This window comes from Exophiala oligosperma (assembly GCF_000835515.1).
Source record: "Exophiala oligosperma strain CBS 72588 unplaced genomic scaffold supercont1.11, whole genome shotgun sequence".
Lineage (NCBI taxonomy): Eukaryota > Fungi > Ascomycota > Eurotiomycetes > Chaetothyriales > Herpotrichiellaceae > Exophiala > Exophiala oligosperma.
Window position 1 is genome coordinate 661,075 of NW_015622828.1, and position 20,456 is coordinate 681,530.

At 51.2% G+C, this 20,456-nt stretch overlaps 10 protein-coding genes across 11 annotated transcripts; 6 read left to right on the forward strand and 4 right to left on the reverse strand.

Annotated features, from left to right (window-relative positions):
* The first annotated feature begins 347 nt into the window (after window positions 1-347).
* On the forward strand, window positions 348-3,422 carry PV06_09943. Of its 2 annotated transcripts, XM_016411427.1 has the most exons (3): window positions 348-498; window positions 1,255-1,497; window positions 1,554-3,422. In XM_016411427.1, the coding sequence occupies exons 1-3, from the start codon at window positions 490-492 to the stop codon at window positions 3,120-3,122; spliced, it is 1,821 nt and encodes a 606-aa protein (XP_016258181.1). In that variant the 5' UTR covers window positions 348-489; the 3' UTR covers window positions 3,123-3,422. The 2 variants fall into 2 exon arrangements, with proteins under 2 accessions (XP_016258181.1, XP_016258182.1); XM_016411428.1 differs by having other exon boundaries at window positions 348-1,497.
* A 913-nt stretch (window positions 3,423-4,335) lies between these two features.
* On the reverse strand, window positions 4,336-5,510 carry PV06_09944 (uncharacterized protein). The gene is made up of 3 exons (XM_016411429.1): window positions 5,192-5,510; window positions 4,749-5,053; window positions 4,336-4,674 (listed from the first exon to the last, which is right to left on the reverse strand). The coding sequence occupies exons 1-3, from the start codon at window positions 5,205-5,207 to the stop codon at window positions 4,540-4,542; spliced, it is 456 nt and encodes a 151-aa protein (XP_016258183.1). The 5' UTR covers window positions 5,208-5,510; the 3' UTR covers window positions 4,336-4,539.
* Window positions 5,511-6,578: 1,068 nt separating this feature from the next.
* PV06_09945 (uncharacterized protein) lies at window positions 6,579-7,594 on the forward strand. The gene has a single exon (XM_016411430.1). It carries the CDS (start codon window positions 6,808-6,810, stop codon window positions 7,522-7,524), a length of 717 nt encoding a protein of 238 aa, XP_016258184.1. The 5' UTR covers window positions 6,579-6,807; the 3' UTR covers window positions 7,525-7,594.
* A 239-nt stretch (window positions 7,595-7,833) lies between these two features.
* On the reverse strand, window positions 7,834-8,310 carry PV06_09946 (uncharacterized protein; the record flags this gene model as incomplete). The annotated part of the gene is made up of 1 exon (XM_016411431.1): window positions 7,834-8,310. The coding sequence occupies exon 1, from the start codon at window positions 8,209-8,211 to the stop codon at window positions 7,834-7,836; it is 378 nt and encodes a 125-aa protein (XP_016258185.1). The 5' UTR covers window positions 8,212-8,310.
* Window positions 8,311-8,772: 462 nt separating this feature from the next.
* Window positions 8,773-10,040, forward strand: PV06_09947 (uncharacterized protein; the record flags this gene model as incomplete). Its single annotated transcript, XM_016411432.1, has 3 exons — window positions 8,773-8,803; window positions 9,362-9,915; window positions 9,969-10,040. 3 exons carry the CDS (start codon window positions 8,773-8,775, stop codon window positions 10,038-10,040), a joined length of 657 nt encoding a protein of 218 aa, XP_016258186.1.
* Window positions 10,041-10,820: 780 nt separating this feature from the next.
* Window positions 10,821-12,673, forward strand: PV06_09948 (uncharacterized protein). Its single transcript, XM_016411433.1, has one exon. The coding sequence runs from the start codon at window positions 11,063-11,065 to the stop codon at window positions 12,407-12,409; it is 1,347 nt and encodes a 448-aa protein (XP_016258187.1). The 5' UTR covers window positions 10,821-11,062; the 3' UTR covers window positions 12,410-12,673.
* On the reverse strand, window positions 12,532-13,556 carry PV06_09949 (Grx4 family monothiol glutaredoxin). The gene is made up of 3 exons (XM_016411434.1): window positions 13,446-13,556; window positions 13,098-13,383; window positions 12,532-13,010 (listed from the first exon to the last, which is right to left on the reverse strand). The coding sequence occupies exons 1-3, from the start codon at window positions 13,470-13,472 to the stop codon at window positions 12,754-12,756; spliced, it is 570 nt and encodes a 189-aa protein (XP_016258188.1). The 5' UTR covers window positions 13,473-13,556; the 3' UTR covers window positions 12,532-12,753.
* A 61-nt stretch (window positions 13,557-13,617) lies between these two features.
* On the forward strand, window positions 13,618-15,148 carry PV06_09950 (uncharacterized protein). Its single transcript, XM_016411435.1, has one exon. It carries the CDS (start codon window positions 13,757-13,759, stop codon window positions 14,468-14,470), a length of 714 nt encoding a protein of 237 aa, XP_016258189.1. The 5' UTR covers window positions 13,618-13,756; the 3' UTR covers window positions 14,471-15,148.
* PV06_09951 (4-hydroxybenzoate polyprenyl transferase) lies at window positions 14,400-15,909 on the reverse strand. The gene has a single exon (XM_016411436.1). It carries the CDS (start codon window positions 15,705-15,707, stop codon window positions 14,478-14,480), a length of 1,230 nt encoding a protein of 409 aa, XP_016258190.1. The 5' UTR covers window positions 15,708-15,909; the 3' UTR covers window positions 14,400-14,477.
* A 162-nt stretch (window positions 15,910-16,071) lies between these two features.
* On the forward strand, window positions 16,072-20,338 carry PV06_09952 (uncharacterized protein). The gene has a single exon (XM_016411437.1). The coding sequence runs from the start codon at window positions 16,365-16,367 to the stop codon at window positions 20,133-20,135; it is 3,771 nt and encodes a 1,256-aa protein (XP_016258191.1). The 5' UTR covers window positions 16,072-16,364; the 3' UTR covers window positions 20,136-20,338.
* Window positions 20,339-20,456: the final 118 nt, after the last annotated feature.

Sequence of the window (20,456 nt, forward strand, 5' to 3'; positions counted from 1 at the left end):
ATTTAAGCTGTTTCTTCGTGATGTCCTCAGCTGTGCAGTAGGCTCTATTCTCTTCCCAAGCCAATGACGTGAAATGGCCCATGTAGTCACCTCTTCCCTTTCCACCAGAGTCCTTTTGTCCTTGTCTTGATCTTGATCCTCTGGCCAACAACTTCACATCCAACTAATCGTACTCGTAAAGGCTCATCGGGATCGGATCATCTTGTATCCGGTTCTTCGGCTGCTCCCGCTGGGTTTAGCATGCCGCTTGGCATATTGTATATCTCGCTAGACTTGCCTTACATGGTTCATATGAAAGCATCGCTCATCTTTCATTCGCGTCTTCTCACTTGAACTCATTGTCATATCATCAACACCATCACCACAACTCTTTGGCGCATACCTTTTCCTTTCGTTTGACAGTTTGTGTGATCTTTGCGACCCTCTTTTGACCCTTTTGAAACCTTTATTGGGTAGGATAGTGACTGCGCAAGCAGTAACATCGTGATCATGGCTCCGGTACGTTTCCCATTCTCCTTTTCAATGAGGGCGCGCAAGGGGACTTCTTTTTTTTCTGCTGCATCACTCTCGCCACCTTTTTTCTGCCGACGTGCGGCCCAATATGGAAAGTGGACGGCGTGTTTGCACTCCTTGGCACAACGGACGCTCACCACCTTGCTATCTTATTCGAGCACCTCTGCCTCAATTGTTTTGGATTCTTTCTCCCTCCATCCAGCGACAACAAAATGCCCGATTTCAAGTTTCGTTGTGCCTTTTGCGACCGGCCCTATGCGGTCGTGACCTCTCTTTACCGGCATTGCCGGGATCAGCACGATTGCACCGGCAGCGACCCGTCGTGGGCGTTGGCCTTCTCTTCCCCCTCGGCCCCAAGGGCTGTTCCTGTCCCGTTGTCGCGCCCGCTCCCACCACCACCACCACTCACTCATCCTTCTCCCCCTCCTCTCCCTCCGTCGCCGCCCGCTGTGCCCCTTTTGGCCGAGCTGTCCTCTGAGGCAGTGTCCGCCGCCGAGCCATTGGCTCTTGGAGCAGAGGCTCCTGAGCCTCTTCAACAATATGTTGAAGAGGTCTTGTCCCGGCCTCTGTCTTCGTTCAAGTTCCCGTCGTGGATACCGGCAGCTCGCTCCGCCGTCTCCCCCTTGGCCTCTCCTCCGGCTTTGCGGTCGCCCTCCCCCCCGGCCACATACGCCTACCCCCCTCCCCTTTTCCCTTGGGAGACTTCCAGGGACAACGAGCTGACTCGTCGTGGTCTGCCAGCTGCGGTCCTCGAGGACAACTCGTCACCAAGATCACTCGGTGGCGAGAAGAGGAGCAAACGACTTCGACCCGACGGAGGGTCTGCCGGTGAAGAAGTACCGGCTAGAAAGCGTCCGCGTCAATCAAGACGCTTACTTAGACCCACTCGACCCCGGCCGGGAGGAGATGGGCAGGGAGGAGGACCTGTTCGCGCAGGAACTCCCCCTACCCCATTACTTCAGTCAGCTCCCGGAGCTGAACCAGGTACGTTCCAATGTGCGTCTGATCTTGTTTTCGTGCAGACACTGAGCATTCATTAGAGGCTGGTCCGAGCGGCACGCATGGCCACTCGGGTGGTCAAACCAGCCGTCTGGGACTGGAAGAAGAAGGAGTGGGTGAGGCCCGACGCCTCTGATTCTCGCGGCGCGGGTCGACAAGTCGACCCCGCCGACGAGAATGACAACCAGGAGGACGAGGAGGACGACCTCCTGGATGCAGACGGCCTACCAGAGAAGCGACGGAGGACTGGCGCCGCGACCGAGGGTCGCTTTTTTGAAATCAAGAAATGGGTACCGATTCCAGCTGCTGTTGCTGAAAAGATGTCTGAACCGAAATACCTTGCAGACCGACGACCAGGGATGCCCAGCCTATATGGCAACACGAGTGTCTACAAAGCGACAAATGGTTATGGAACCCTTGGGCCGATGCCCGCAGCTGGCTATTCAAATGGGCCTGGCTATGACTTGGGTGATGGAGCTGGGCTGGGAAATGCGACAGGTGTGCTATCCGGATCTGGACAGCCTGCAACGCCCACTCCGCGACGAAACATGCCTCCCATCAGAAAGAGCAAGAAACGCAAGGGCGGGCCTGGTAGACGCAAGGCGGTGCCTATTGATGCCCCTGTCGAAGAAAGCGCGGTCACAGAGAATGAAAATGAAACAACGACACATACACCAACAGTCGAACAAGAACAAGAACAAGAAGGTGATAGTGAGGGTGACGGCAGCGAAGAGGGAGAAGTCATGGATGTTGATGCCTCAACTACTCAAATCGAACCTCAGTCCGAACTCGAAGTTGATACGCAAACCGACAGTCAAACTGCACCAGAGGCAACGGTTGAGGAACCTTCAGTGACGGCACCTGAACCAGAACCTGAACCTGAACCTGAACCAGAACCTGAACCACAGCCTACAACCGAAGCTGATGCTAAAGTTTCAACTGAAATTACAACAGATGTAGTCAACGCCATGACTACCACAACCGATATCGGCGCCACTGAAGAGTCCACAGTTAACGAGATCAACCCTTCGGACGTTGTTACTCTAGCTCCTCTCACAACTGAAGCCGTTGAAACAGCTGTCATCGAAACTGAGACTATCGTCGAGCCTCCTGTTGAAAAGATTACGGAACTTGAACCTGAACCTGAGCCTGTGCCTGAGCCTATCGTTGAAACTACTGCTGAAACTGTCACCGACGATATCACCAATCCTGTCACCGAACCCGCTTTCGAACCCAGATTCAATCCTGTTGCTCAACCTGTCGTCGAACCACTCACTCCAGAAGACCCTGAACCTGAACCTGAACCTGAGCCCGATGTTCAAACAGAAGTTCAAACAGAAGCTCAACCCGAAGTTCAAGCAGAAGCTCAAATCGACGTACAAACAGAAGCTCATCCTGAACCTCAACTTGAACCTCAATCTGAACATGTTGCTGGTACTGAATCTGAAGCTGAAGCTACTGATCAACCTGAAAACCCACTCCCAGTTCTTGAAACGACAGACACAACCAAACCCACAGACAAAAGCGACGATGAACCAAAAGAAGGCGAAGTCGACTTACTTGGCAATTTAGAAGCCGCTGTTGAAAAGGAGGCGAACGAAACGGATTAGGATTTCGTTCTTGTTCAACGTCCTCCTCGAAATGCACGCACATTACAACCTCAACAGAATACCAACCAAGGCGGAATCTGGAATACTATGAGAACGAACTTGGCATGGAGACCCAAAAACTGAGAATGAGGATTGGGCGATGCATACAAACATACAAGATTGGTCCTTTTTGCCCGGCTCAATCTTTGCATTTTCAGAACAGCAACAGCACGCGAAAACACACTCGTGGTGAGAACTTCGCATTTGAGATGAAGATTGGATGATGCAACCATATTCAAGATTGGACCTTTTTGCCCGGCTCAGTCTGCACATTCAGAATTGAAACCATACGAAATCAATTCGGTGCTGGAACCTCGCATTTGAGAAGAAGATTGAATGATGCGATACAAAAATGATTGTACCTTTTTCCACGGCTCAAATGTTTGCACATTCAAAACAGCAACAGCATTAGAAATCACACGCGTGGCGCGAAACACATGTGAGATGAAGAGTACATGATGCGTACATAAGAAGATTGGACCTTTTTGCCCGGCTCAATCACTGCACAAACAGAATAACATACGAAGTTCATTTGACATGAGAACCTCACATATGACCTCCCATATGAAATGAGGATTGGATGATGCAACACAAAAAAGATTGTACCTATTGACCGGGTCAAATCTCTTGCACATTCAAAAGAAAGACAGCAAAAGCATTCGAAATCGAACATGTGGCGCGAAACGCAGGTGAGATGAAGATTGCGTGATGCATACATACAGAAGAGATTGGACTTCTTGCCCGGCTCAATCACAACACAGTCACAGTGACAACATGACAAAAGTTGAACTTGACTTGGGAACCTCGTCTGTGAGATGAGGATTCGTTGGGTGATGCAATACATGAAAAGATTGGACCTTTTTGCCCGGCTCAAATCTTTTGCACATTCATGATAAAACAAACATAACCACATACGAACCAAAGTTGGACACTGGAGATTATCAGAAAGGAGGGCGGTTGGGGAAGAAAACATTTCACGTGAGCAATGGAAATTGGATGATCGGATGGACAGCCTTGTTGCCTGGATGGGAACATTGCTCGAATGCTCTTGTGAGAAATTACTCTTCGAACCAGGAACCACAACCTACGAGTGTGTGATTAGTTATATCTGCACAGAGAAAAGCTCTTGAACATGGAAGTCACAAATGGAGAGTTTTCAGGAATGCAGTGTTTATGACAATTGGAACAGAAGAGCTTGCATGGTTGGTTGATTTTGCATCGTTAATTGTACTATTACGAATACATACAGGGTCACGTTTGCAAAGCGTGAAGGCCCTACTCCCGCCGCGCAATAGTGGTGAGATTCAATGAGGTCAACTATGTGACTTGCATTCCAATATTTTCTTTTCCGGAGTTCCTAAATCCCAGCCGGACTAATCTAGTCGAATGGGTTGGTTCGGGTGCCCCAGTAGGTAAGGAACATGCTGAGGCCGACAGTTTCTGCGATGCGAGATAGAACACCAACAGCAACAACTTCCACAGGTCGGTTCTCGGTGACAACGGCGGCGATGAGCTATGGAAGTAGCAGTTAGCGGTGGGGTGGCTCTTGAGAGGTCTGGACTTGTTAGTGTTGGGGGGGCACTTTACCGATGGAGAGTAGGTGGCCATAAAGATCAAGCTTCCCAGGTAAGCGGAACCCTTATAGCTGAGTGTGCCGGTAGCATTGATCAGGGCAGCGACACCATAGGTCTGAATGGCCGAGCCTACGAGGGACGAACCCCAGCTTGCGGCGGCGGTGGCAGCTTCCCTGCTCTTGAAGAATTCTTCCTTGCTGTCTGCGGCCTTGGCCCGGTGGTAGGTGTCACCAAACAGAGGGGCAAGGACGCCGGCCGAGGCGACTTGGTTGAAGACCACGCCGAGGGCGATGGCCGAAGGCTTGACAGGAGGGAGGTCTAGATGGAAACTACGTTAACCGCATGTTCCGAGAAGGCATGTCGGGAAAGCTGTTCACTGAGCTCTTGGTGACGTAGAGCAACAAACCGAAGCTTCGCGCGGGGGGGGGAAGTTGTGATGAGGGAAGCGAAACTTACAATGAAGAGTGGCCATTGCGACTGAGAAAGTGGTTGCGAGGAGGGGTTTGAAGTTGTTGTTGTTGATAGACAGAAAAGGATCTGGGTGGTATTAGAAGGACTGTGGTTCAGTTTGGGGGTAGCGGAAAGGAAAGGAGAAGTCGGGAATCGGGTGACTTATATGCAGGCAGGGGAAACAAGCCAACCTGGAAGTTACGACAACCCATCACGGTTTGTTGCTCCTTCCACCATGCGCCACAGTAACTTGCAATGACGACAGGGGAAGTGGAGAGCTTGGGGCCAGTCTGACAGAATGAGCATGAGAACTCCTTGTACGGAGTACATATGTGAATGGGCCCTGCGAAGTGTTGACTGACGGAGCCATTTCCCGGATTGACGTCACCAACAATGGACAAAGCTGAAGCTGGGCTTGAAAGTGGCACCTGACTCTCCGTTGCGACGAACCAAACCAATTTTCATAGGGCAGAGAATAATTGCACCCGAGGCTTGGTGCCCATTGCTTTTTTAAAGTCCTCGATGAAGAGAAGCCCGGAGCATCTCCCTTCTGATTATCGGCTTGAGACGTGTGTACTATATAACTCTACTCTCTACTCCGTACAAACAAAAACCTATATCGACGACTGTGGAATCAGACCATTATTGCCCCGGATTCCTGGCAACGATTTCCGTGGATCCCGTCCAATCATTGTTGGTCCCTCTGACCTGATAAATAGTCTTATCAGTGACAATCCACACTTTGGTCTGCACCTAAGGATCAGGCCCTCGCATGCCGTAGATCATGCTAGTATAGTTAGTTCTATGGTACCAACATGAAGGACCTCGTGCTCGTAGAATTATTCCTACTGTACACAGTCCAAGTGTGACAAGGGCATGTCGCTCAGTTATTGCCGGAGATTTCATGCGAGTATAAAATATAATATTTACGTACTCTCTACACCTCCGCAAGCTGGGACATACCACTGCACAAAAAGACTCTGGATCTGGTACCTTTGCGACCATCCCCTCTCCAGCGGCGTGTTTCCTGCTGTAGGGGTCCTTGTCGAATACAGATGAATCTACAGTATCTGCCAAAGCAGAACGCTCCTATCTACTTCACCGGCCGAATCCGATGTTTATTTTTTCAAAGGGAAAAAAGTTCCGTGTCACCGGACACCAAGGCTGGACTGGATTGCCTTTCTAGTTATGAACTATGTGAATAGGTATATCTTGACTTCCGTTTCAACGTGAGACTGTCGATTGTGGATGAAATTAAATACAGGTACTTGGTCAAGCCCTCATAGATGGAGGGGCACTTCGAGGTGAATGCTGAGTCAGATACGTGCCTTCTGAGTTTTAGCGTGGCACAAATTATTTCCTCCCTCTACATTTGTTTCGAGATCACTCCTACCACGGCTCCCCACCAAAGCCAGACCACGCGGTCAAGAAGATAAAGCCTAGGAAGGGCTCAGTCCGAAGGCAATGAATACGAAGATGACTAGTTGTCGGCCTTGAAAGTGCCTTTTTTTTTGTTTTTGCTCGCTCTCAACCAGAATGTCAACTCACCTCCATTAACGTGACAGAGGGCCAAATCACCTCGCTTTCCCCCCTTCGCCCCTTGCGATACGGAGTATTCAGCCATGGCGTCCTCACGATATTCGTCTCCAGAGAATGACATCTTCTCCCTAGACACCAGCCTCATCCCGCCCCGCGAGAACAAGGTCGCAGGGACGACGAACATCACCTTTGACAATCTCCTCCCGAGCACCACACCGCTTCTCCTCCACGAAGACCTGCAGGAAGGATGCGGAGGCCAACTCTGGCCCGCGGGCATGGTACTCTCCAAGTACATGCTCACATACCACAAGACACGCAGCCTGCCGGGCAAGTCCATCGTGGAGATCGGCGCGGGTGGTGGTCTCGTGGGCCTGGCGGTCGCACTGGGTTGCGAAGTCGACTCTGACAAACCAATTTACATCACCGACCAGGTCCCGATGTTTGCACTGATGCAGAAGAATATTGCGCTGAACAATCTGCGAGGACGAGTGAGGGCGGAGGTGTACGATTGGGGAACACCACCCCCCGCCAGTGTGCTGGCGCATGGAGAATATCCGGACATCGTGCTGGCGGCGGATTGTGTCTACTTTGAACCTGCATTCCCGTTGCTGCTGAGTACGCTGGAAGATTTGATCGGCCCTTCGACGACGTGTTACTTTTGTTTCAAGAAGAGACGGAAGGCGGACATGCGCTTCATTCGTGCCATGATGAAAAAGTTCGCCGCGGAACAGATTCAGTACGACGGTCGGGAAGGGGATCAGCGCGAGGGCATATTTCTATACAGAGTCCACAGAAGATAAGAGCGATAGAGGTCAAATAGAGAACAGGTTGTTCATGCAACAACAACATATCATTACAACTCTGGTGGTATCTCATATAACGTAATATCGTACAGTAAAGGTCGCACATCGCCCTAAGATCACGAAACCACCTCGGAGGCTAGGACTCCTTGAGACTCTCTTTCGGCTGGTTAAAACAAATATGTCAAGTTCAGAAGACGCTCTCTGTCTCTCCATGTTGAACGCAGCGACTCGGACCAATCTCGGTCGCCGAGTCGTGGTCTTGCACGGTGCCGGTACTCATTCGAGTACTGGTCTTCGTCGTGCCGCCTAGTAAAATCGGCGTCGGCTCCCCTTGCCGTCGGTTCCATGCATACGTCTCGTCCCTGCGGCCTTCTCCCCAGGACGGTGAGTGACCGAGCCCTTCAGCTTGAGCATCGCGCCCGAGACTTTGTCACCGATGCTGGTCTTGCGCTTGTGATGTGTGGCGGGGGCAGCGCGCGTTCGTCGGGTACGACGAGGAGCACGGCCCGTGGTTGCGGTGCTGCGAGGGGTCGTTCGTCCTCTCAAACGCTGCATGAGAGTCGGCTTTCTGGCGACACCGCCAGCGCCAGTGCCAGCAGGGTGGTGAGTAGTTGTGGTGGTGGTCGTCACGGTAGTACCGCCTGGATGACGGCGACTTCGTGTCTTGCCTAGACCGAGAACCATGTTGATGGGTTTCTTTTAGGTGGAGTTGATATGGAAATGTTCTTTAAGCAAACTGTCAATGGGGGCAAATGGTGGATTGATTAGGGAATGGAAAATCGGTCCATCGAGAACGGCGGACTTGCACAGCTTTATCATTCTCTCCATTGCTCACCGTGGGAGTGACGAGTTCCCTTGATCGTCGTCTGTATGACCGGATCGACGTCATTTCTGGGGAGGAATGCATGGCCATCCACGTTCGAAGGATCGTTGAATAGAGCACTATAGGCAGGGTCTCGGCCTAAAGAAGATGGAGAAAGCAGGTTTTCCCATACTTGTCGAGAAAGGCTGGCTGCGATCTCGTCGCCATCGACCAATGATTATCCCTGCGATACGCCACGACGTCAAGCTTGGCTGACGCATAGCTTCGTTTCCGACAGGGATTCTGTCTCGATCCTCGTCAGTGTCCAATATTGATTGGGTGCCACACTCAACGTGTCGATCAGGATCTCGATGCAGGGAAATGTTTTCATGGGAGATGCTGGCCTGTGGCGGTGCAGCTGTTGACTAGTTCCAGGACACAACATGGCCCTGGAAGTTGCAGTACATACAATCGGTGAGATCTTGTCGATATCATCACGAGAGACACATGTTCGAGACTCGTTACGGTGGCCCAAGAGGCTTGAAACGTCAAGACGAGAGGTGTGCAGCAGAATAAGAAACGGTAAGATGTGTCGAGAATTAGAAGCGCATACGAACCATCATACACGAAGTTGCGTCGCCCAAAAGCTACAACTTGCGTTCTTCCTTCCATCATCTGAATCGACTCGACTCTGCCCTCAACCCATCGCATTTGACAGTCTCTGGACCAACAACCAATTTTCCTTCGACGTGAGGCAAAATGAGCACCACACATGTCAGACGTCGCACCCTACCACTCACATTCCCATCAATCCATTCTGCAGAGAGAATCCGAACTCCCACGAAACCCAAGGCTCTTGCTCCCACAAGTAACGAAAGCTCTCGGATTGGTCGTGGTTCATCTAAACACGACTCTCATCGAATTTCGAAAGTGAAAAACAGTCGTACCAGTCCAAGTGCCAGTTCTGCCCTTGCGGACAATCTTGCAGGCAGGGCAGATGAAGCCGTTCGTTTCTCGCACTAACACCCGTAGGACAACTTGAGCAATACAGAAACACCGTTCACGACACGATCACAGAGGACTTTGACAACGTGGAGAAGAACCTACTTACCAGCCTCGAAGAGCTCTCGGTCGACCTCGACAACCATATTGGCGAGCTGACCAGCATCGAGGAGCCCCTCAAGAATTCATTGGATACCGAGACATTGAGCATCATCCAAGATGGACATGAGGAACCACGAGAAGTTCTGCTACAGGACCAAGTCTCCGCGTTTCGGAAACTGAGAGAGGACAAGGAGGAGGTGTTGCGTAAGCTCTGGGAAGACTGGGAAAACGTACAACTTCAGCTCATAGGACTGGCTGCGGAAGTTCTCGGTCAAGATGCGTTGACCTTTGCCCAAGTGCGAGACGAGGACCTGAAGCCCGGTCAGAAAGAAAAGCTACAGAACACGCTCACGGCTGCTCGGAGACTGTTCGACGAGAAGGGCAAACATCATGAGGGTCTGGAGCAAGATCTGGGAGGTTTCCAAGAGAGCATTAGCCGGATCGCAAACAAGACTGAGAAGGCCGTGGTGGAAATGCAGCAGGTGAGTATGTGGTTGGAAGCAGTCGACGGTCCATGTCGCTCACTCTGCCACAGCAATACAATTCACAGAAGAGCAAGTTGTTCAAAGGTCTACATCGACACATCGAGCTTCTTGCCGCGTTGTAAGACGCAGCGACGGCCCTCATAGCTGTCAGTCGAAGCCTGTGTTATCACCGCTCTCTCTCGGCTGGTCTTCGAATGTGCCCGGTTCGTGTGCATTGACCCGGCACGGGGCCAGTGATCGTTCTCCGAGTAGAACCAAAGGATGTGAAAGACAAGATTTATGCCAACGGGCCTACCCAGTGTACCCAAACCAACCGCGAATAACCGACCGATTCCGGGATTTGGAGGAAGTTTCTGAGTCTTCTTTCACAGTTGGTGGATTCTCATTGACAGTACGATGCTCGCACCTCTCTGGTCTAACGATACGGAGCGTAACATTGTTATCTCTGGCACCATTGTTTTTTGCAAGTTTGTTATTTGTTAAGTTGAACGGGATAGAGATTGTCTGTAGAAACACGGGCCGTGGAAGAACCGCTCATGTGCACGGCTTGTTATTTCAGCAACACGTCCCACGGTTATCGTGATCATGTACATCGAAAGGCGCACATAATGTTGTATGGTGAGATTCAAATCAGACCCTGCAGATGTCTAACAAGTCGTACCGACGAGTACACTGACCGGGCCAGAGAATACAATTTTGTCGCGGACCGTCTTTGACCTTGCCGGGGGGTTGATTAACCTGCAGATGAAGCAAGCCTGGTTCCACTATTTCGTATCGACGTGCGTGTGAGCGTGACGCAGGATGCTCCGCTCAGTACCGCGTACTGAAGATTTTTGTTTCTTTTCCGCTTTTGCCGCTTTTGTTGTCCATGTTGATAAAAAGTACTTGTTCCACTCGAGCCGATATAATATCTGCGTACGAGAGTTACCGTGCAGTGGCATTTGACCATCTACCTATATATGAGTCGCGCTGTAGTACAGATAAGTAAATAGTATTGTCCTTTTTTTTTTATCTCTTTTGCTATTCCTCCTCCTTCCTCCTCCTCCATACAACACTTCTATTCGTACTCGTCGTACCCATACCATACTACCGAAACCTGCTTGTGACCTTTGAGAAAAACCCAAGAAGAGAAGAAGAAGAAGAGATGTCTCCCTCGGCCGTCTCCCGGGATTTTACATCCTCACCTACACTGGACACGACTTCGAAACTCACCAAGGCAGGAACCGAGTCCGCGTTGTCGAAAGTGACATCCAACGGAACGACCACGACCGGAAATGACGACATCGTCGTCGCGGACCTAGACGCCTCCAAATGTACAGTGACGCACCCACCCACCTTCAAACCGGTCCCGGCTCTGGATTCCGCCGAGGTGCTCTCCCAGTCTTGCACGACCGACCACATGCTCACGGCGAGGTGGACCGAGGCCGGGGGTTGGGAGGCCCCCGAGATCAAGCCGTACGGCGCGCTGTCCCTCATGCCGACGGCCTCGGTGCTGCACTACGCGACCGAGTGCTTCGAGGGGATGAAGGCGTACAGGGGCGCCGACGGCAAGGTGCGCCTGTTCCGGCCCGACCGCAACGCCAAGAGGTTCCTCAAGAGCGCGACCCGCATCTCCCTCCCGGCCTTCTCGACCCACGAGTTCCTCAAGTGTCTCCAACGGTTCGTCGGCGTCGAGGCCCGGCGGTGGTTGCCCGTCGACGAAAAGGACGACGAGAGGTTCGTCTACCTCCGCCCCACCATGATCGCGACCGCACCCGCCCTCGGAGTGCAGAAACCAAAAGAGGCCCTGATGTACATCATCGCCGTGCTGTTTCCGCGGCTGGACGAGCCGAGGAGGATGCCTCCTGCTGGCGCTGCGCTTGCCACGAACGGTGCCAACGGACATGCTGTAGGCGCAACCCCGAGGCCGTCCACGGGCATGCGCTTGCTGGCGTCGCAGCATGACATAATCCGTGCGTGGCCCGGCGGGTTCGGGAACGCCAAAGTTGGTGCCAACTATGGGCCGAGTTTGATCGCCCAGGGCGAGGCCAGAGCGAGAGGCTACGATCAAATTCTGTGGCTGTTTGCAGACGAGTGTTTCGTCACCGAGGCCGGCGGAAGTAATTTCTTTGTGTTGTGGATCAACGAGGACGGCGAGAAGGAGCTCATCACTGCTCCACTGGGAGATGGGACCATCCTCGAGGGCGTCACGAGGGCAAGTGTGTTGGACCTCGTCCGGGCGAGGGGCGACGTCAAGGTCGTGGAAAGAAAATTCACAATGGACGAGGTTGTACGTGCCGCCGACCAAGGTAGATTGCTCGAAGGATTCGGCGCTGGGACTGCCTTCTTCATCGCCCCGGTGTCGGATGTGCATTTCAGAGGCCTCGATGTCGTGTTTCCACTGGGTAAAGGAGAAGGAGCAAAGTTTGCAATGGGCATCAAGGACGAATTGAAAAGTATCATGTATGGACGTATCCAGCATGAATGGGGTGTTGTTGTTGAAGAATTGTAATGAGTGCAGGAGGGAAGCGTCACTTAGCGTATAGAACCAGCTGTTTGGTATTGGGCGTTCTTTGGAAGAAATTGTTATGCATGGAAACGGCTGATCACTCATAAAGTAGATATGATAAAAATGACTTCGCGTTTCCGGATAGAAACTTACTTAGCATGGCCAGAAGACATCGATTCAGATGGAAAAAAATGCATTCAGAGTGAGCTGGTCTTTCGCTAGCTCGAAGCTGCTATGACATAGAAGGCGATTTGTTTGGGCCTGAACGATGATGGTTGTACATATAGGGTTCTTTCGAATGAAACATGGCATAGGAGCCTAGTGTTCGCATATCGTACAGTGCATCCTCATGATGATTCGCCCTTTGCATCTTTCGACCGTCCTCCGGTACTTTGCTCTGTGGTCTCCCGTGTTGCTTGTGCCTGCTGGCCAGCGGCATCTGTGTCGGGGTTCGTGTCGTCTTCGATGATGACCTTCTTCTCGGCGAGCAAGTCGGCCAAGCTACCGTCCTTGTGCATGTTGATCAGGATATCGCAACCACCAACGAATTCTTTGTCGACGTATAACTGTGGAATTGTGGGCCAGTCGGAGTATTCCTTGATACCTAGAGTCCATGAATCAGCGAATTGTTCGGCCTTTCCATAGCGTCTCGTTCTCGCAGTATACATGGGAGGATCGCTCTAGCACATACCACTCCGCAGCTCTTCATCCTCAAGGACATTGAATGCTGTGAACTTTCTGGGATCCACACCCTGCAATCCTAGTATTTGAATCGATGTTCTTGAGAAGCCGCATTGAGGGGTCTCTGGGGTTCCTTTCATGAAAAGGACGACAGGGGCAGATGCGACGGCCTTATCAATCGCACTGCGAACTTCCTGAGAAAGTAGTCTGGTCTGACTGAGCGACGCGGAAATTCTAGGTAGGAGGGTGGTAGAGGTGGCGCGAGGAGAGAATGCGGCGAGAGCGCCGCGGAGGGCCTGCGAGAGGAATGTCAGCCAAAGCCTAGGTAGTGCTCTAATCGGTAGTATGGGAATCATACAGGTGTTCTAAGTGATCGCTGAAGCATATTGTGGATGTATGAAGAGCAAAGAGAGTAGTGGGTTGAATGTGTAGAGGGAAGATGATGCAGCAGCTGCGGAGGAGGAAAATGTTCGGACGATGTCAAAATGTTGACAAATTACTGAACGTCGTTTTGTCGGGGGAAGAGAAGCCACTCCCAGACTGCGCCATATATTGGAAATCTCGTTGGAAGTCTTTCTTCTATATTAATGAGCGGTCGTCTCATCTTGTACCTTTGAATGCGGACAAAGGTTTGGATCTGAACACCATCGCTTTGCTGAGATTCCAAAAATGACGTCCATAACCATCTCCGATCGCTTCTCTGCAGCACCGCATGTGAACGATGGAAAACACCACATCCTGCTCGGGGCCAGCGGCTCCGTCGCAACGATAAAGATACCTAACATTGCACAGGCTCTCGCCCAACATCCCAAAGTATCGATCCGCATCGTATTGACCCGTTCGGCGGAGGAGTTTCTGCGAGGCCAGTCGGCCGAACAGCCTCTGCTCGAGTCTCTACAGAAACTACCAAACGTCGACGGCATATACCACGATGAAGACGAATGGTCAAAACCCTGGGTTCGAGGTGATAGTATATTGCATATCGAGCTGAGGCGATGGGCTCATGTTATGCTCGTTGCGCCTCTCTCTGCCAACACTATGGCGAAGATGGTAAACGGCATCAGTGACGGGCTTTTGCTTAGCGTGATGCGCGCATGGGACACTACAGGCTTGGTTGACTGTAAAAAGAAGAAGATATTCGTCGCACCTGCGATGAACACTGCGATGTGGAGGCATCCGATCACAAGAAAGCAGATCAAAGTGCTGGAACAGGATTGGGGAAACGATGAAGACGGATGGGTCAAGGTGTTAAGACCCATGGAGAAGGAACTGGCCTGTGGAGACGTTGGTGATGGCGCGATGATGGATTGGAGACATATTGTACAGCATATCGAAACTCATCTAGATCTTGTTGTACAGAAGGAAGGCACAAATGGTCAGTGAGGTCTATCTACGCAAGCACAGCGCCTTTGATCATGTTGGGCTCTTCTTTCGTCCGGCGGTAAAGGTAGTCGCCCAGCAGACCAAAGGAAATAACACCACCTGTGAGCCAAGCTCCATTCTTGAACCACCACCAACAGTCCTTGACGTCCTTGAGGTTGACTCGTCGAATCATGGTGGCCAGAGTCAATGCAGCGCCTCCGCAACTTCCAACGAAAAATATAGGACCGGCTCCGGCAAAGTATCCGGCTGCTGCCAGCAGACCGACTTGAGTGGCAGAGAAGACAGAAAGAGCTGCCTTTGCATTGTGCTCATGGGCCTGAGCAATCGACTTGATGCCTGCCTTGGCATCATCTTTGATGTCCATATATGCATATATCATGTCATACACCAAGGTCCAAGATACGCAGCTGGAGTAAAGTGCAGCAGCTGCTGCAATAGCTGAAGGGTTCGATATCAAGTCAATGCCCAGGGCGGGGAACCCCACAATGGCTCCCCAGGAGAACGTCAGACCAAGGACGAACTGAGGATAATGAGTAACTCTCTTGGCTAAAGGATATGTAGCCACCAGAAGGAGACTTGGTACGGCGTAGTAGAGGCAAGGGAGAGGGAATTGCAGAAGAACAGCCAGTCCCGTGAATAGCTGGGCCCCTAAATATATGATCGCATTTTCCACTGAAATTGCTCTTCGTGCGATCGGTCGTAGCCTTGTCCGCTCAACATAAGGGTCTAAATTCCGATCCCAAAGGTCATTAATTGTACAGCCCGCTCCTCTCATGACCAAAGCCCCGGAAAAGAACAGGGCGGTGGTGGTGAGCACTTCGAGTGGTGTCGCCACAGGCACAGCCATGGGAGCTGCAAGAAGGGTTGAAAACATGCATGGGAAGAATAGATAGTATGTTCCTGCTGGCTTGTCAAGGCGAATGAGCTCGGCGTATGGTATCCAAGACGGTGGCAGCTTGGATATGATGCCTGTAGTTGGGGGTTTATACATCGTAGGCAGCTCGTGAATCGGTAGTGGATTTATCGATGCCTCTGTGGTTTCCGTTGAGCTGCGGCGTATCTGACTCACAGATCTGAGGCTCAATGATTTTGTTCTCGAACAGCGACCATGTTCATGCCTTGTCCAGCTTCTCGAGAACCCAGTTAATGACCATGAAGCCGAGGGACATCGGGCTTGACTTCCTCGCAAACATGTGGCAGCCAGCCTCGCGCGAGCCATCACCAGACCTCGAGTCATGGCTTCAGACAAATGGCTAAGAGGGGTATCCCAGTCTCTGAATCCAAAATGTTTGTGAATGGTGGAGCTATGCCGGGATGCCTCCTATGGATGATACCACTTGCCATTCATGGTTTCGCTTGCTTTGAAAAGGGTTGGATGTTCATCACCAGGCGAAGTTACTGTCTCGATGCTTAATATTGGATCAATATGAATACCTCGTAACTTGTGCTTCACCTAACACTTAATGGTGGTTCGAAATCAAAATAATTTGAACTGCTCTGATGGTTTCCTAATGAGGAATAGTGTCGATTGTCCTCCTCCGCAACCGCCGTAAGTCGCGTATCGCGAAGTCATTAATTAATTCATTGTCCGGATTCTTCTACTCACTTGTTGCTGAGATGTCCCCCACGCTTCACTCTCAAACCTATGGTATACAGGTCGCCTCGACTCATTCATTCACTCACTTACTTTTCACGGGAACCTCAATACCTTCATGAAGAGGCGCAAGTGAAGGTCGCTCTTTGCGATCACTGACCATCATCCCGATCTACCTTTCTCGTTTCATCTACCCGCTTTCTTTAAATAATGAACTCCTCCAAGAGGTCGGCTGCTGTAGAGGAGTCTATACTAAAGATAATGTGTCCACACTGTTGATTCTTCATTCGACAACTGAAAATGCCTCCCGCAAAGCCTTGCGCGGCCTTTGAGCCCATCCCACCCGACTTCAATCTTCAAGCGTTAGTCGAGTCCACGCCGAATTTCGAATGGGTTGTGCGCATACACTGCGACATGATAGATCATCAGGGTCTTGAGAACTTTGAAAAGCTGGTGCTGATACATGTTATACTCGGTGGAAAACCTCTGGTGATCGAAGGCTATGAAGCACGACTGGACAAATGGACCTTTGCGCTACAGTGGTTGCGCGACAACTGTGGTTCTAAGGTTGAGCATGCTAGAGACCTGACCAAAAAGATCAATGTGCCACTTACCATCGGTCACTACCTGAACAATATGGCTTTACTCACAAATCAGTGGACACCGCGGAACTACAAGGACCCTGAACGGCAACGCATGTATCTCAAAGATATTGACTGTCCACCATTGTGGCATGACAAGCTAGCGGATGTGATTCCTCCTTCGCTGTTCTATCTGAATGAAAGCACCGGCGATATTGGAGGATTTGGTGCGGTGGATGAGAATGACCCCACCAGACCTGGAATGCGAAAAGGACGCGGCATTGCCAAAGCGGGCGACTTGATGAGCAGCCTACCAAAGGAGATGCGTGCTGAGAACATGATGTGCTATATCGGCCATGAAGGAACGTACACTCCTGCTCACAGAGAAATGTGTGCCAGCCTAGGGCAGAACATCATGGTTGAGGCTTCGACTGGAGCGCCAGAAGATGGCAGACCGACGACGCCAGGCTCTTCGATTTGGTTCATGACCGAAAGCAAGGAAAGAGCAGTAGTGTCCGAGTATTGGTTATCGAGGCTCGGTCACGACATCGAAATCGAAAATCATTTCGCCCAGATCAATGCCTGGAAGAGCGCTCCCTTCCAAACCTATGTTGTCGAACAGAAGCCTGGCGACTTCATCCTTATCCCTCCATTGGCACCACATCAAGTCTGGAATCGGGGCACCCGCACCATGAAAGTGGCTTGGAATAGGACGACGGTGGAAACGTTGGAAATGGCCATGCGTGAAGCTCTTCCTCGAGCCAGGTTGGTATGTCGTGATGAGCAATACAAGAACAAAGGCATTGTATACTACACCTTGCAAAAATACTCGAAGCTGCTGAAGTTGGCTGAGAAATTCAAGCAGAAGGCGCTGGGATCAAAGCACAAAGTGATCAACGACACCAAGGTTCGACAACTGGAAAAGGACTTCCGTAGGCTTCACCAGCTGTACACATCGGTCCTCGTCTCGGAAAGTTTTTTGACAGACAAGCAGGAAAAGAAGGTCGAACTCATCCCCTACGACAGCAACATCACTTGCTCTTACTGCCGGTGTAATATCTTCAACCGCTTCCTGACATGCCCGAGTTGTGTCGGTGAACTTCCGAATGGCGAGGAAGATACATACGACATATGCATGGACTGTTACGTGATGGGCCGGAGCTGTGCCTGTACTTCCAAACTCAGATGGGCGGAGCAGTGGCCGTGGGCAGATCTGTTACAAAAGCACGAGTACTGGAGGCACCAGATTTTACAGTACGAAGGGAGAGTGACAGAAAAGTCTCCTGTTTCACTGAAGACTGAGTTGGATCGCCTGGGTAACAAGAGGACCTTGGCTCAGATATGTCAGCTTGAGCTGGCTCGCAGACCATTCAAAGATATTCACCGTCCACCCTCGTCTACTCCGGCTCAAGGCGATAATGCCGAAGAGCAAGAAGTCGACGACAATGGGAATGTCAAAAAGAAGAAGAAAGCTCACTCCAAAACATTCCTCAGCACACATGCTCGATGTCACATTGACTCCCACTGGGAACCAACTTGGAAGCAGGCACCATGTTCAACCTGCGACAGGAAGTACTGCTATGGTGTTTTGTTCCGCGCCTATGATATGCAGCCTCAAGACATTCTGGCTGATCCAGATTGGCAATGCCCAAGTTGTCGCAATATATGTGCGTGCCGAACATGTCGCAAGCGTCCAGATCATACGCCGTACATACCGTCAGGCACAGTTCTCGGCCATGATACTAGAGCTGTAGCCGACCCAAGATCTGTTGAGAGTCTCGTCGACTTCAGCTACTCTAATCTTGGTTGGATTCAGAAGGCGGGTGATGACGGCAACGTTGACTCACATCGTATGAGGAGCCGTCGAACTGAGGCAGATGCCGCTTTGGCGGATACGCCTCAAAGAGGCAACTTAGGAGATAATTATGTTGACGAAGGAGCCTTCAATGATTCTGTTGAGGACGGAATTCTAAGACTAGCTCATCAAGAAGGAATCCCAATCGACCCAGCTTTGGGATCAGGTGCAACACCGACCGACAGCTTGCTCGAAGATGAGGATATCTATGAGGAACATCCCGAAGGCGCCAGACAAGCCGGTGTACATTCTCCAGACCAGACCCCATGGGTCCCAGAAGGCGGTGTAATACGTGATTATGAGCACGCCTATGATTTTACAGAGGCAATCACGTACGACTATCCGGATCCTGAAATCGGCAGACACATAGCTCCTCCGACGGAAGAGGAGCAGAGTGGTCCGGCTTCGGGCCATGTGCCAGCTGCTGCAGATGAATCGGCAGGAATTGAGATGATAGAACGGAAAAGGAAACGGAAGCTGGACGATGACAATCGACCCTACAAGAATAAGAAATCTGCCGTCAAGAAGAACAAAAAGCAACGAAAATCACTCATTGTCAAATTACCTGTTGACAAAGAGAAGCTCAGTCAAGTCGATCAGATGGTCAATGTTGCAAAGCAGGCTCTGAATGGAGTGCCGGTTATGCCAGCGCCTGTTATCGGTTCCGATCTCCAGGCACTTAATGCTGCAGAAGGGAATCCGCAACAGGTGCCCAGGCGAAACCGTGACGTTGAACACCATATCGTTGATAACGACGATGAATTCACCCCTGGCCGATCCCGCGACCGAAGAAAGTCGGCACCAGACGGCGCTCTTCAGCCTGCTCCAGATGCTGAAATCACAAGGCGAACGACCAGAGTGCAGAATATTCACTATGAAGAACCGGATGAAGAGGAGTTCGATGAGATTCTCCCACAACTTTGGGACCCTCGGACTAAAGCAGCACCCAAGGTTGTGCGACTTGAAGGACCAAATTCCGATTCTGATGATGGCTCAGCCGACAGTGGAGAGTCTGAAGATGATCTCGTATTCTCTGCGCCCAGCCCACCGGTCAAGATGGCTGTAGATCCAGCACTACAATCGAAGTCAACAATATCCCAACAGGCCAAGGTTCAGAATACCCGCCCCTCTGCTACGAGTCAAGGTAAGTTAGTGCGACCATTTGAGACTGTCCCAAGGAAACCAGCAGGGGAGATGCCTTCCCTCACAACGAACAACAATTCGAAGACACTAGAAGTCGTGCAAGCCAATAGACGGGCTAAGATGGCGGCAATTGAAGACATGGACATTGAGAACGATTTCGACGACTTTGACGACTTTGAATCATCGTCGCAGGATTCGTACCCGGCAGAGTCCGTCTCTGGTCCTGGATTCAAGCAGCCTGCTGTGCCAGCCAAAGCCACTGTTCTTAATGGCCATACCAATGGTACGCGGGTCCAACAAAACAGGCGGTCGATTGCTGCCAAGGCTTCTGCAGCGGATTGGGGTCAGAGTGACTCCGATGATGAGCCATCAGTCTTGAAGGCATCATCATCAGGTTGGGCAAGTGTAAACACAAAGACGTCAACACGAGGCATTGCGGTCAAACCTAGCACACCCAAAAAGCGCGGTAGACCACCGAAACACCCCTTGTGAGTTTGCCTCGGGGCAGTGCCCAGGGATGCTAGAGATTGCTGGTATGGTTGGAGTGGTTATATGAGAGGAGCGTGGGCTGGTTGGCGCGGAATTGAGCAGCCACATTTTGACCGTGTCCAGGATGTATAGGAATAGTTGTGACTTGGGCAGAGCCATAGTCGGCTAAAACAGAGTAGTAATCAACGGACCAAGTGATGGTGTACTCCGTACTTCAATCAAATTCTCTCAATCTTTCAGGGATTAAATTCGAGGTGTAGGACGACAAGGCTGCAAGGATGTCCGTCGTCCATTTCCCGTAAAGTCCGAAAAGAAAAAGCTATG

Excerpts from the sequence above, each read along its gene's own strand:
- PV06_09943 (XM_016411427.1), top strand. Across the intron at positions 1,498-1,553 it reads AGCTCCCGGAGCTGAACCAG|AGGCTGGTCCGAGCGGCACG; the intron begins GTACGTTCCAAT and ends AGCATTCATTAG.
- PV06_09944 (XM_016411429.1), bottom strand. Across the intron at positions 4,675-4,748 it reads TGGCCACCTACTCTCCATCG|CTCATCGCCGCCGTTGTCAC; the intron begins GTAAAGTGCCCC and ends CTACTTCCATAG.
- PV06_09945 (XM_016411430.1), top strand. The coding sequence starts at position 6,808 with ATGGCGTCCTCACGATATTCGTCTCCAGAGAATGACATCTTCTCCCTA.
- PV06_09948 (XM_016411433.1), top strand. The coding sequence starts at position 11,063 with ATGTCTCCCTCGGCCGTCTCCCGGGATTTTACATCCTCACCTACACTG.
- PV06_09949 (XM_016411434.1), bottom strand. The coding sequence starts at position 13,472 with ATGCTTCAGCGATCACTTAGAACACCT. Across the intron at positions 13,384-13,445 it reads AGCGATCACTTAGAACACCT|GCCCTCCGCGGCGCTCTCGC; the intron begins GTATGATTCCCA and ends TTCCTCTCGCAG. Across the intron at positions 13,011-13,097 it reads GGATGAAGAGCTGCGGAGTG|GTATCAAGGAATACTCCGAC; the intron begins GTATGTGCTAGA and ends CATGGACTCTAG.
- PV06_09950 (XM_016411435.1), top strand. The coding sequence starts at position 13,757 with ATGACGTCCATAACCATCTCCGATCGCTTCTCTGCAGCACCGCATGTG.
- PV06_09951 (XM_016411436.1), bottom strand. The coding sequence starts at position 15,707 with ATGACTCGAGGTCTGGTGATGGCTCGCGCGAGGCTGGCTGCCACATGT.
- PV06_09952 (XM_016411437.1), top strand. The coding sequence starts at position 16,365 with ATGCCTCCCGCAAAGCCTTGCGCGGCCTTTGAGCCCATCCCACCCGAC.